General features: G+C 57.8%; 1 protein-coding gene across 1 annotated transcript; it reads left to right on the top strand.

The window, feature by feature from the left end:
* The first annotated feature begins 2,210 nt into the window (after window positions 1-2,210).
* Window positions 2,211-11,610, top strand: MOB1A (MOB kinase activator 1A). Its single transcript, XM_054175296.1, has 6 exons — window positions 2,211-2,323; window positions 5,389-5,555; window positions 7,772-7,865; window positions 9,594-9,727; window positions 9,852-10,015; window positions 10,933-11,610. Exons 1-6 carry the CDS (start codon window positions 2,310-2,312, stop codon window positions 11,008-11,010), a joined length of 651 nt encoding a protein of 216 aa, XP_054031271.1. The 5' UTR covers window positions 2,211-2,309; the 3' UTR covers window positions 11,011-11,610.
* The last annotated feature ends 113 nt before the right edge of the window (window positions 11,611-11,723 follow it).

Below are 11,723 nucleotides of genomic sequence, written 5' to 3'. Positions count from 1 at the left end.
GGGAATTTGGGTTGGAGTCAGGGTTGGCATCAAGGTTAAATCTAGGTTGGGTTGGGGCTGAGATTGATGTTAGGCCTGAGATTTGAGTTAGAGCTAAATGTAGGATTTGGGTTAAAACTGGGGAATGGGGTTAGGGCTAAAATTAGGGCTGGGATTGTAGTTAGGGCTAAAATCAGGCTGAGATTGGAGCTAGGGTTGGGTTGAGAGCTGGGCCTGCACCTAGAATTGGAATGAGATTAAATATTTGAGTATGTCTAAAATTGGACTGAGATTGAGATGGAGGAAGAGGAGGGAGTGGAATATTTGCTTTATGAGAAAAGGCTGAGAGACTTGGGGCTGTTAAGCCTGGAGAAGAGAAGGCTGAGAGGGAATCTGATCAAATATGTGAAGGTGGGTGTCAAGAAGAAGGTGCAAATCTCTTTTTCAAGGGTGCCCAGGGATAGGACAAGAAATAATGGGTACAGATTGGAACCACCTCAGCATGAGGAGAAACTTCTTTGGTGTGAGGGTGCTGGAGCCCTGCAGCAGGCTGCCCAGAGAGGTTGTGGAGTCTCCTTCTCTGGAGACTTTCTAAACCTGCCTGGATGTGTTCCTGTGTGACTTGCCCTAGGTGACCCTGCTCTGGGAGGTGGAGTTGGACTGGATGATCTCTGGAGGTCCCTTCCAACTTCTGTGCTTCAGGCTGGTTTGGGGGTTAAGCCTACACACGCCAAAACAGGCAGCTGAGCTGCTAAATAGGGAAGAATTAACTGCAGAGAGGTCCTGGCAGGTCCTAGGAGCTGATGTTGCCCCTCCTCAAACCTAAAAACCTGGGGGCAAAGTGAGTGCTCCAGCTCCAGATGATCCCAGCTCTGTGCAGCAGGTTGGGAAGCTGGATCCCACAGGGAACAGGATCCATCAGTATGCACTGACAGGGAGAGGGGGCTGTCACTGGTGGTGGTTTTCCACCCTTTCTCTCCAAAAGTAGCAAAATTAAGTGCCTGTGTAGAAAACTATAGTTTGTAACAGACCTGTGTGGCATCTGCTGGCCCACAGCATCAGGACATGGTGGCTGGGAATGATGCTTCCTGGTGTTGTGGAGAAGGAAGCAAGAAACCTGCATGGGAGAGAGGTGAAAGGAGAGGTTTGTAAGTCCTTGGGAGCCTGTGCTGAGCATCTTTAGTCATCTCTGCCTGTTTGTTTGCTTTGTGTTTACTTAATATTTACCTTAGCATTGCCCTCCACACCCCTTGAGCTCTGAAGGGCAGCCTTGAAGGTTTATCCCAAGGTCACTGAGCTGCTTTGATGAATCTGGGGAGGTTTTTATGCCTCCCCCAGTGTCCAATAAATACTGAGGATCACCAACCACCATCCCCATGCCACATCGAGCTGCTTGTGAGAGCTGTAAGAGGTGGCCTGGCCATGAGCTAAAATAACCTGGTGTTTGTTTTAATGTTCAACTCATTTAGAGTGGGCACAGTCACTTCTTGGTGCCAAAAGTAAATTTTAATGCCAATAACAGCAGTTTATTACTAAGGCAAGGACTAGAGGAGTCAGAGCTGGGGTGAAACCTGCAGAAATGGGTCCTGGGAAGAGTTTGACCAACTTCAGGATGTTTGGGGGAAGTTTCACCTTCTGAAGCTGGTCTGAGAGGTTGGATGGGGTGGGAGGGTCCAGCCTTATGTGATGCTGAAATGAAATGGTGGTGACTAGGGGGAGAGGTTGGGGAAGAGGCGGTGCAGGGAAGTGCCTGTGAGCTGGAGGAGAATCCAGGCAGAGGAAGGTCCATGGTGGGGGCCATCTAGCCGTGTGGAGGGACCTTTGAGAGTGCCCGGGCCAATAGGGGCTACCCAGATCAACGAGGGGGTTTGGCATGTGCCTAGACCCATGGAGGGCTGCCCACGAGGGGTCTTCTGGGTTGCCCAGGCCCACGTGGAAAGTTTTTGGGGATGCCCAGGCCAATGAGGAGAGGATGTTGAGAGTCTGTAGGTCCATGGGGGAGGGGCTTTGAGAGTTCCTAGCCCCACAGGGCTGCCTCGCCCCACAGAGCTCCGGCGGGGCCGAGGCTGGCACAGTCCCACAGCGAGCCGCGGCCAGGAGCTGCTGCCATGGTGACGCCGCTGCGTGAGGCACCGCCCCCTACCCTTAAGCCCCGCCCCCGCCATGCTATATTCGCTGCCTGAAGCCACGCCCTTGCTCAGCTCTCGCGAGAGTTGGGGGCGGGGCGGGGCTTGGCGGGCGCTGCGCGCGAGGAGCTGCGGCCGCGCTGGAGGAGGCGCCGCCGCCCCGGCTCGCGCTCTCGCCTCAGCCCCGGCCCGGCCCTGCCCGCCATGAGCTTCCTCTTGTGAGTGACCCGAGAGCCGCCCTGCTGAGGCAGGAAAGGGGCCGTGACGGGTTTGAGAGGGGGCACTTGGTCTGTGAGAGGTGTTTGAGGGGGCCTGGAGGGCCGGGCCTGTGGGGGCCTGGGGAGGAGCTTTGGGAAGGTTGTGAGAGGATCTGGAGGGAAGCGATAGGGCTTGGCCTGTGAGAGGTGTTCGGGGGGCTTTGAGCACTGGGTCTGTGAGGGGGCTTGGAGGGGGAGAAGGCCTCTGGGGAAGGCGCTGGGGAGGGTTGTGAGAGGATCTGGAGGGAAGCGACAGGGCTTGGCCTGTGAGAGGTGTTGGGGAGGGGGAAGTGGTTGCGGGGGGTGGGAAGGAGGAAGGCCTGATGGGGAAGGGACTGGGGGGGGTAAGGCTTCGGGGTTGGGGGCTGTGAGAGGCTTTAGGAAGGTTATAAAGACTTCAGGGTGGGGGGGCTCACTGTGGAGTGTAAGCTATGAGAGGCCTCAGGAGAGGAAGAATATGGGGACCTTGGCGACTGGGTCTGTGAGGGGCTTTGGGAGGAGGAAGGCTTTGGGCGGGGGGGCTGTGAGAAGCTGTATGAGGGAAGGTCTCTGGGGAGGGGCTCTGAGGAGAAGGACATCGAGGGATTGTGAGGGGATTTGGGGTGGGGGGGACACACGCTTGGCCTTGGTCTGTGAGACATACCAGGAAGGGAAAAGCGTTTAGGAGGGGCCTTGAGGGCTGGGGGGTTGAGAGGCTTGAGCAGGAGAAAGGCTTTTAAGGGGTTTGTGGGGCAGGGGAGTGCTGAGATGTCTGAGGGCTTGAGGAAGGTGTTGCAGGGTGGGAGCCTGAGGGAAGTCCTGGGCCTCAAGGGAGGTTTTGGCTGGAGATGGAGGCCACAGCAGTGCCCAGGAGCTGGGGAAGGCCTCGTGGTGAGGCACAGGAGGTGGCCTCTGAAGGGGTGTTTGAGGGGGAAGGTGTGAGTGGCTTTGGGTTGAGGCTTAAGAGGAGTTTGAGGAGGCTGGGTTTGTGTGAGGGAGATCTAGTAGAGGGGTTGGAATGAAGGATATCCAGAGGTCTCTTTCAATTCCTACCATTCTGTGAAGGCTTTGGAAAGAGTCCCTGAGGAGGTAGAAGGAAGGGGTGAGGAAGACACTGGGAGGAGACCCTAGGGGCACATGAGGAATGTGGTCTGGTGGAGGAGGATGGAGTGAGACAGGGCCTGCCCCATCGCTGGGAGTGGGGTCTGAGGCCCAGCAGCAGAAGCAGGGTGCCCCTGGATGGGTGGGGAGGCATTGGAGGTGTGGGGGGAGGATGGGAAGGCTTGGGGGGGGCAGCCTTAGTGGGAAGGCTCTGGTGAGGGGTTTTGTTAGGAGGGTTAATCCTTCTTGGGGAGGGTTTGAGGAGCTGGCTGTCATGGGGGATTGGGGGGGGGGAGGCTTTGAAGTGGGGGGGGTCTGCAGGTATGCTCTGCCTTACTGTGAGGCCCTGGGAGTTGGGAGGGAGCTTTGGAGGTGTGAGGTGAGGCAGAAGAGAGGAGACCCTTGTCCCTTGGATGTGGGGTTTCCACCTGGATGAGCCTCACCCTGCCATCAGTGGGCAAGTGCAGGTGGAGTGCAGAGAGTGATGGCTTTTGAGTGCTGGTGGGGCTTGTGTGAGGGACTCTGTGGGCTGGGGCAGGCCTGACTGCAGGGGAAATGGTGACAATTTGGGCACCCTGCAAGGATGTGGTGTCCAAAATGGCATCTTTAAGGTGCTGCAGCAGGTGTGTGGTAGGCTCAAAGGCTGACAAAGTGAGAGGGCTGCTGGCTCCCGAGTCCTGGTGGCTGCTGTGGATGAGGGCTGGGAGGAAGGGGTTGGGGAGCCTCTCCTTGGGGCTGGGGCTGCCTTTTGGGCCCCTCTGCCTAGGACCACTGATGTGCTGGGCTGGTGTTTGGGCTGGAGCAGGAGGTTTAAGAGTGAGCTGCACCTAAAGCTCTTTTACTTCCGTGCCCAGCCTCACACGTAAGCAGAGTGCAAAGCCTTGAGGCTGTGCCAGGAAGCTGCTGTGGGGCATGTGCCAGCCAGGCTCTGAAAGTTAACATTGTCTGCTTGAGGGATATCAAAATTCACCCATTCTGGCAGCAGTGGCTGTGTGGGGAAGGGCTGCAGTGGAGGCACAGGGAGGGGGTTGATGAGGAGCTGAGCAGTGGCTCTGCTGCTGAGTGACACAAGGGAAGATTGTGGTGACAGTGACAACTTGCAGGGGCTGCAGCTTGGGAAGTTGCTGGTTTTAGCTGCTTCCTACAGTGGGTTTGGGCATTGAGGTTCTAGCATTTGGGTCTAACAGGTTGCCCAGGGATGTGGTTGAGGCCCCATGCCTGCAGACTTTCAAGCTCAGACTTGGTGTGGCCCTGGTGCAGCCTAATCCAGTTGGAGATGTCCCTGCTGACGGCAGGGGGGTTGGATGAGATGACCCTTGAGGGTCCCTTCCGACCCAATGCCATCTCTGAAGCTGTGTCACTGGGGGCAGGGACACCCTCCCTGTCCCCTTTGTCCCTCTCACACTGCCGCCCCGGTGACAGGTGGTTTTGTTCTGCAGCCCAGTCGCCTGGGCCTGCCTTTCTGTGCTGCTCCAGGAGGCTTTGGGGCTTTTGCACCCAGTGTCTGCAACTTTGGGAGGGAGAAAAAGAGGGAAGCCTGTGGGTGACAGTCGCGGGGGGAGGTGGTGGCAGTCGGGGGGCGGTGGGGGAGGTGGCGGCTGTGGTGAAAGGGGGAGGGGTGGGAGGTGGTGGCAGTCCTGGGGAGGAGGTGACAGTCCTGAGGGGCGGGGAGGTGGCAGTCGTGAGAGGGAGAGGTAGCAGTCGGGGGGGGGGCGGGGAGGCGGTGGCTGTCGTGAGGCAGGGGGAGGGGGCTGTCGTGAGAGGGGGAGGGGCGGAAGGGGCGGTGTGACACTTGATCTCAGAGGTGGGATCTGTTCGCCCCAGCGCCGGGGCAATGGGAAAGGGTTGGAGTGGCAGCGGATAGAAGCGGTCAGAAGAGCACAGGAAGCGCCGCGGGGGAGGGAGGGCTGCCGGAGGGCTCAGGGGGCCGTTTGCTCTGCCGGCAGTGGGAGTCGGTCGTCCAAAACGTTCAAGCCCAAGAAGAACATTCCGGAAGGCTCCCACCAGTACGAGCTCCTCAAGCATGCGGAGGCCACGCTGGGCAGCGGCAACCTCAGGCAAGCTGTCATGCTGCCCGAGGGGGAGGACCTCAACGAGTGGATTGCAGTCAACAGTGAGTCCTAGGAATGAGGGCTCTCTGGAGGTGCAGTGGGGGGAAAAAACCCGACCCAGATCTGTGGCTAGGGCTGCCCCAGAGGGAATTCGTATCCCAGGATGTGCTTTGCTGGGGGAACTCGGGTGGGATAAAAGGAAAGAAATGGTGTGATGGGTGGTGGGTTCTGTGCTCAAGGGATGAGGTGCTCTGCACAGGTGGAAAAGTGAGAGACAAACCCACAGCACAGGATTGTTTTGGTTGGGAAAGAGGCCCAAGCCTGAGTCCAGCCATTCTCTGAAGTCTGCCAGGTCTGGGGCTGAACCTTGACCCTCAGCACCACATCTCTGCAGCTTTGAAACACCTCCAGGGATGGGGATCCAACCACCCCCCTGGGCAGCCTGGGCCAGGCTTTGAGAACCATTTCAGTCAAGTTTCTTCTAATATCCAACCTAAACCTCCTCTGGCACAACTTGAGGCCATTTCTTCTGCTGTCACTTGTTACTGGGGAGAAGAAACCAACCCCCACCTGACTCCAGCCTCCTGTCAGGGGCTTGGAGAGAGTCAGAAGGTCTCCCTTCAGCCTCTTCTTCTCCAGGCTCAACACCCCCAGCTCCTTCAGCTGCTCCTCCCCAGCCCTATTCTCCAGACCCTTCCCCAGCTTTATTGCCCTGCTCCAGCCCTCAATGCCCTTCTTGGGCTGAGGAGCCCAAAACTGAGCCCAGCACTCAAGCTGTGGCCTCACAGGGACAATCCCTACCCTGCTCCTGCTGCCCAAACCATTGCTGCTCCAGGCCAAGCGGCTGGTGGCCTTCTTGGCCACCTGGGCACCCCCTGGCTCACTGTTGTTGTTTTGGAGTGGTTTTCTTTGAACTCAAGGGTTGGAAGGGCTGCAGGAGTTGGGAATGGTTATTTTTGTCCCAGGGAGCTGGCCTGGAGTGTTGCTGTTTGGAATTGCAAAGTGCTGTTGGCAGCAGAAATGGCAACAGTGAGCAGTCTGGGAGAAAGCAGAACTGCCTTCTCCACTGGACCCCAGGTGTGTGCAGTTCCTTGTTGGGTTTCTGTGAGTCACTGCTCCCTGGATGGTCTAGGAAGGCAAACACTACCAATTTATTCTGCTCTCAGCAGCTGCTGCCTCCAGCCTTGACCTTTCTTTGGAGGTAAGAGAAGGAACAAGTCGTTTTGAGTAGCAGCAGGCAGTAGGTCAGGGCACCTGGGCTGTTCAAGCAAAGGAAGGTGTTTCCTGTGTTGCCTAAATTCATCAGATCTTTGAGGCTCTTTCATTTTCTGAAGGTGTGAAAGGCTGAGTGGAGCTTCCTGCCAGACAAATCATAGAATGACAGAATGGCTTGAGTTGGAAGGGACCTTCCATGCCATGGGCAGGGACACCTCCTACTAGACCAAGTTGCTCAAGGCCTCATCCAGCCTGGCCTTGAACACCTCCAGGGAGGAAGCAGCCACAGCCTCCCTGGGCAACCTGTGCCAGTGTCCCCACCCTCACTGCAAAGAATTTCTTCCTCATCTCCAGTCTCAGTCTCCCCTCTCCCAGCTCAAAGCCATTGTTCCTCATCCTGGCACTCCCAGCCCTTATCCAAAGTCCCTCCCCAGCTCTCCTGGAGCCCTTTGGGCACTGGAAAGCTGCTTTAAGGTCTCCCTGGAGCCTTCTCTTCCCCAGGCTGAACAGCCCCAAGTCTCCCTCTCTGTCCCCATAGGGGAGGTTCTGCAGCCCTCTGACCATCGTTGTGGCCTCCTCTGGACTCTTCTCATCAGGTCCATGACCTTGTGTTGGTAGCTCCAGAACTGGGTGCAGTGCTCCACGTGGGGTCTCAGCAGAGGAGAGGGGCAGAATCCCCTCCCTTGTCCTGCTGGTCACGCTGCTCTGGATGCCCCCCAGGATATAGGTGGCTCTTTGGGTCTGCAGAGCTGCTCTCAAGCCACTCCTCACCCAGCCTGGATTTGTGCTTTTGCCCTGACCCAGCTGCAAGACCTTCTACTTGGCCTTGTTGAATTTCACCTCAGTTAGGAGCAGTAGCTGGAGGCTGAACAATTGCCAGAGAATTCCCATTCCTAGATGGTTGATGTCTCTTAAGTCATCAGCCATGGGATGTTTGTTTCCCTGAGAGCCTTGCAGCACATTCCCACCCCAACAGTGATCCTCAGAGGCTGTGTCAGCTGCAGGGTGCTGCAGGCCTGGGGGTGGCTGTGCTCTCACTGACCTTGGTGGGTTTCCTTTCCAGCTGTGGACTTCTTCAACCAGATCAACATGCTCTATGGGACCATCACAGAGTTCTGCACAGAGGCCAGCTGCCCTGTCATGTCTGCAGGACCAAGGTGAGACCTTCCCTGTGGTCACAGTTCAGGTGTGGTGTGTGCACAGGTGGCTCCAGCACCTTGCTCCATGGAATTGTTGTGCTTGGCAATGGCCTCTAAGCTCATTGAGTCCAGCTGTCAGCAAAAGCTTTGTCAGTTCTCTGCAGTCTCTTCAGCAATGATCTGGACAAGGATTGAGTCTCCCTCAGCCAGGCTACAGACAACACCAAGCTGAGTGGCAGAGTTGATCTGCTTGGACAGTTGGAGGCTCTCAGAGGGACCTGGCCAGGCTGGATGGATGTGGCAAGGCCCAGGGCTGGGTCCTGCCCTTGGGGTACAACCACCCCAGGAAGGCACCAGGCTGGGGGCAGAGTGGCTGGAAACTGCCCAGTGGAAGAGGCCCTGGGGGTGCTGGGTGCCAGCAGCTGGAGAGGAGCCAGGGGGTGCCCAGGTGGCCAAGAAGAGCACCAGCAGCCTGGCCTGGAGCAGCAATGGTGTGGGCAGCAGGAGCAGGGCAGGGACGGAGGCCACAGCTTGAGTGCTGGGCTCGGGGTTGGGCCTCTCACTCCAAGAAGGACACTGAGGGCTGGAGCAGGGCCAGAGAAGGGCAACAAAGGTGGGGAAGGGTCTGGAGAAGAGAGCTGGGGAGCAGCAGCTGAGGGAGGACCTTCTGGCTCCCCACAGCTCAATGCCCTGCAGCCTCCCTTGCAGCCCAAAGCCTCCTGGGGTTCCCTGGCTCTGGGGGTGAGGCCGCGGCAGGCTCTGGGGCAGCAGCGAGGGCTGCGGCTTGGGGACAGCGTCTGGGGGGTGCCATGTCACATCCTGCCCTGCTCCTCTACCCAGAGCTATCTGCACTGCAAGTTCCTGTTTCTAAGTTTGGGGATGTTTCCTGTAACCATTTCCTGTGTCAGTGGCAGCCTTTGCTGCCATTTGTCCCCAGCCAGCAGGTGACAGCCCAGATGGGGGGTGGTTAATGTTCTCTGCTTTTGAAGGATTCTCCAAAAGCTCCCAGAGAAAGTGGGGGTGGGGTGGGGTGGGCATCACAGTCCTCCTAGCTGGGAGGAGCTGTGGCATTGATAATCACTTGTCTTGATCTGAGAGGGTGGCTCAAGCCAATGTGAGACCTCACCTGCAGGGCTGTGTCTACCTATGGGACCCCAAACACAAGAGGGACCTGGACCTGCTGGAGAGGGTCCAGAGGAGGCCACAAAGATGATCAGAGAGCTGTGTGGACAGGCTGGGAGAGTTGGGGCTGCTCAGCCTGGAGAAGGCTCCAGGGAGGACTTAGAGCTGCATTTCAGTCTGCTGCTAGGACCTGCAGGAAGGCTGGGGAGGGACTCTTCAGCAGGGTCTGTGGGGATGGGACCAGGGGCAGTGGTTTGAAACTGGAGCAGAGGAGGTTTAGGTTGTACATCAGGAGGGAGTTCTGCACCATGAGGGTGGTGAGACACTGGGACAGGCTGCCCAGGGAGGTGGCTGAGGCTCCAGCCCTGCAGACATTCAAGCTCAAACTTGCTGTGCCCTGGGGCAGCCTGCTCCAGTTGGAGATGTCCCTGCTGAGTGCAGGGGGGTTGGACAAGATACCCTTGGAGGGTCCCTTCCAACCTAGTGCAGCTTGTGTGCCTCCTCAGGATGGTCTCTTGGGGAAGTCATCTTGTGTGAGAACAGCAGCACCAAAATCCCAGAGAGGCCTCCAAATGCCTTTTGTCCTCCTGTCTCAGAGCTGCTTTTGCTTCCCTGTGCCCACAGGTACGAGTACCACTGGGCAGATGGCACCAACATCAAGAAGCCCATCAAGTGCTCAGCTCCCAAGTACATTGACTACTTGATGACATGGGTGCAGGACCAGCTGGATGATGAAACACTCTTCCCCTCCAAGATAGGTCAGCAGGGCCACGTGCTACAGCGCAGCCTCCTCCTACAGCACCAAGACACTGCCACAGCATCTGGCTTGGGGCCTTCTGACCCAACCAAAGGGCTCACTCCTGTGCATTTGGTGTGTTCCAGGTGTCCCATTTCCCAAGAACTTCATGTCTGTGGCCAAGACCATCCTGAAGAGGCTGTTCCGTGTCTATGCCCACATCTACCACCAGCACTTTGACTCTGTCATGCGGCTGCAGGAGGAGGCTCACCTCAACACCTCCTTCAAGCACTTCATCTTCTTTGTGCAGGTGAGCTGGGACACAGCAGCTGCCTGCCTGCCTCTGCAGGTGCTTAGAGTCACAGAATGGTTTGGGTTGCCAAAGCTCTCTGGGATCACCCAGCCCAACCAGCTACCCAGCACCACCATGGCCGCCCAGCCACGGCCACGAGGGCCTTGGCCACGGCTTTCAAAGAGATTTTTCCTCAGCTCCAACCTAACCCTCCCCTGGCACATTTTCAGGCCATTTCCTCTAGAGACTAGGGAGAAGAGTCCAGCCCCCACCTGGCTCCATCCTCCTTTCAGGGAGTTGTAGAGAGCCAGAAGGTCTCTCCTCAGCCTCCTCTTCTCCAGGCTCCCTCAGCTGCTCCTCCCCAGCCCTGCTCTCCAGACTCTTCCCCAGCTTGGTTGCCCTGCTCCAGCCCCTTGGCTTGTCTCTTGAGGTGCTCAGGATCCTCCTCCTTTCCTCTTTGAAGACCTCCAGCTGTGGTGGGTGGTAGGAGATGGGCTCAGCTCCCACCCTCTGTACTCTGTGGGTCCTGCAGCTGTGGGTTTGTGGTGCTGGGCTTTGTGCTGCAGGAAGGGTAGCTGTGTTGCTTGAATTTCCCTCTGGGGTTTTAGCTGCTGGCCTGCAGCAAAAGAAACCGGATTTGGAGGAGCACCTTGGGGTGTGTAGCTGAAGGATCGAGTTGGAAGCAGCAGCAGAACCTTTTTTGACTGCAGCCTGTTGCCACCAGCAGTGTGCCCTGGGCAGGCTCAGTTCTGTTGCCTTGCAGCCCCTGAATTTCTCCAGGGCTAACCAGGAGTGGTGGCTGCTGCAGGTGGTGCCCAGGGGCCGTGGTGCCCTCCCAGCAGGCAGAGGGGGCCAGGTGCTCTCCAGCAGCTCTTGCAGAGGTCCCTTCAGTTGCTGCGGGGATTTAATGGTTTGGGCTTCTTCCTCCCTGCCAGGAATTCAACCTGATTGACAGGAGGGAGTTGGCTCCCCTGCAGGAGCTGATTGAGAAGCTGGGCTCCAAGGACAGATAGACCTTCCCTGGAGGACCACCTCTCATCTGCTCCTCTCTGCTTCGGCCTCCAGCCACCTCTGCGCTTCGCCTGCAGCAACCCGAGCCCCGAGAGGCCTCGGCGGCCGAGCATCGCTTCTGCCCTGCAGCAGCTGCTGCAGCCTGCCTGGTTCTCGAGGGGTTGGCTGTGCTGGGGAGGCCTCTCCACTCGACTGTGGCTCTCACCAGCCTCGAGCACACAGCCTGGTTGAAGGTGGGACTTGTACTCAGAGCAGGCTCTCGCAGGCAGGGGGTGAAGCTCGAGCGCTGCACCGCCGCTTTCTCTTTGCAGAGGCAAAGTTTCTCCTCTGGACTCGTGGACACAGCACTGGGAGCAGCCTCCCTGGGTGCCAGCAGCGGCTCAGCTCCTTCCTGCAGCGCTGGGTTTGGGCGAGGTGCACTCAGAGCCTTAAGTTTCCCCTTGGCAGCAGCAGTGCTGTGGGGGGAGGGAATAAAAAGTGCCTGGCCCTGGGCTGGAAGAGCAGCTCAGCTCCTTGGTGTCCCCAGCAGTGGGGGGGCTGAGGGAAGGACCCTACCATGTGGCAAGGCAATAATAAAGTTTCTCCTTCCTGCTCTCCTTTCAGGGGAGGTCTTTGCTTCTTGTCCCACTCTGCCCTTGGGGCCCCCACCCCTCACAGGTGCTTTGACAACACAGCACCTTGGACAGTTCAGATGGAGGTAGGCTGGGGGTTGGCC

This window comes from Dryobates pubescens, chromosome 31 (genome assembly GCF_014839835.1).
Source record: "Dryobates pubescens isolate bDryPub1 chromosome 31, bDryPub1.pri, whole genome shotgun sequence".
Taxonomy (NCBI): domain Eukaryota; kingdom Metazoa; phylum Chordata; class Aves; order Piciformes; family Picidae; genus Dryobates; species Dryobates pubescens.
The sequence above is the reverse complement of the archived record's forward strand: the minus strand, read 5'-3'. Positions and strand labels throughout refer to the sequence as shown.

What these genes read in the sequence shown, in the direction of transcription:
- MOB1A (XM_054175296.1), top strand. An exon ending in CGAGTGGATTGCAGTCAACA is followed by an intron (nt 5,556 to 7,771) that starts GTGAGTCCTAGG and finishes TTTCCTTTCCAG; the next exon opens with CTGTGGACTTCTTCAACCAG. An exon ending in ACTTCATCTTCTTTGTGCAG is followed by an intron (nt 10,016 to 10,932) that starts GTGAGCTGGGAC and finishes CCTCCCTGCCAG; the next exon opens with GAATTCAACCTGATTGACAG.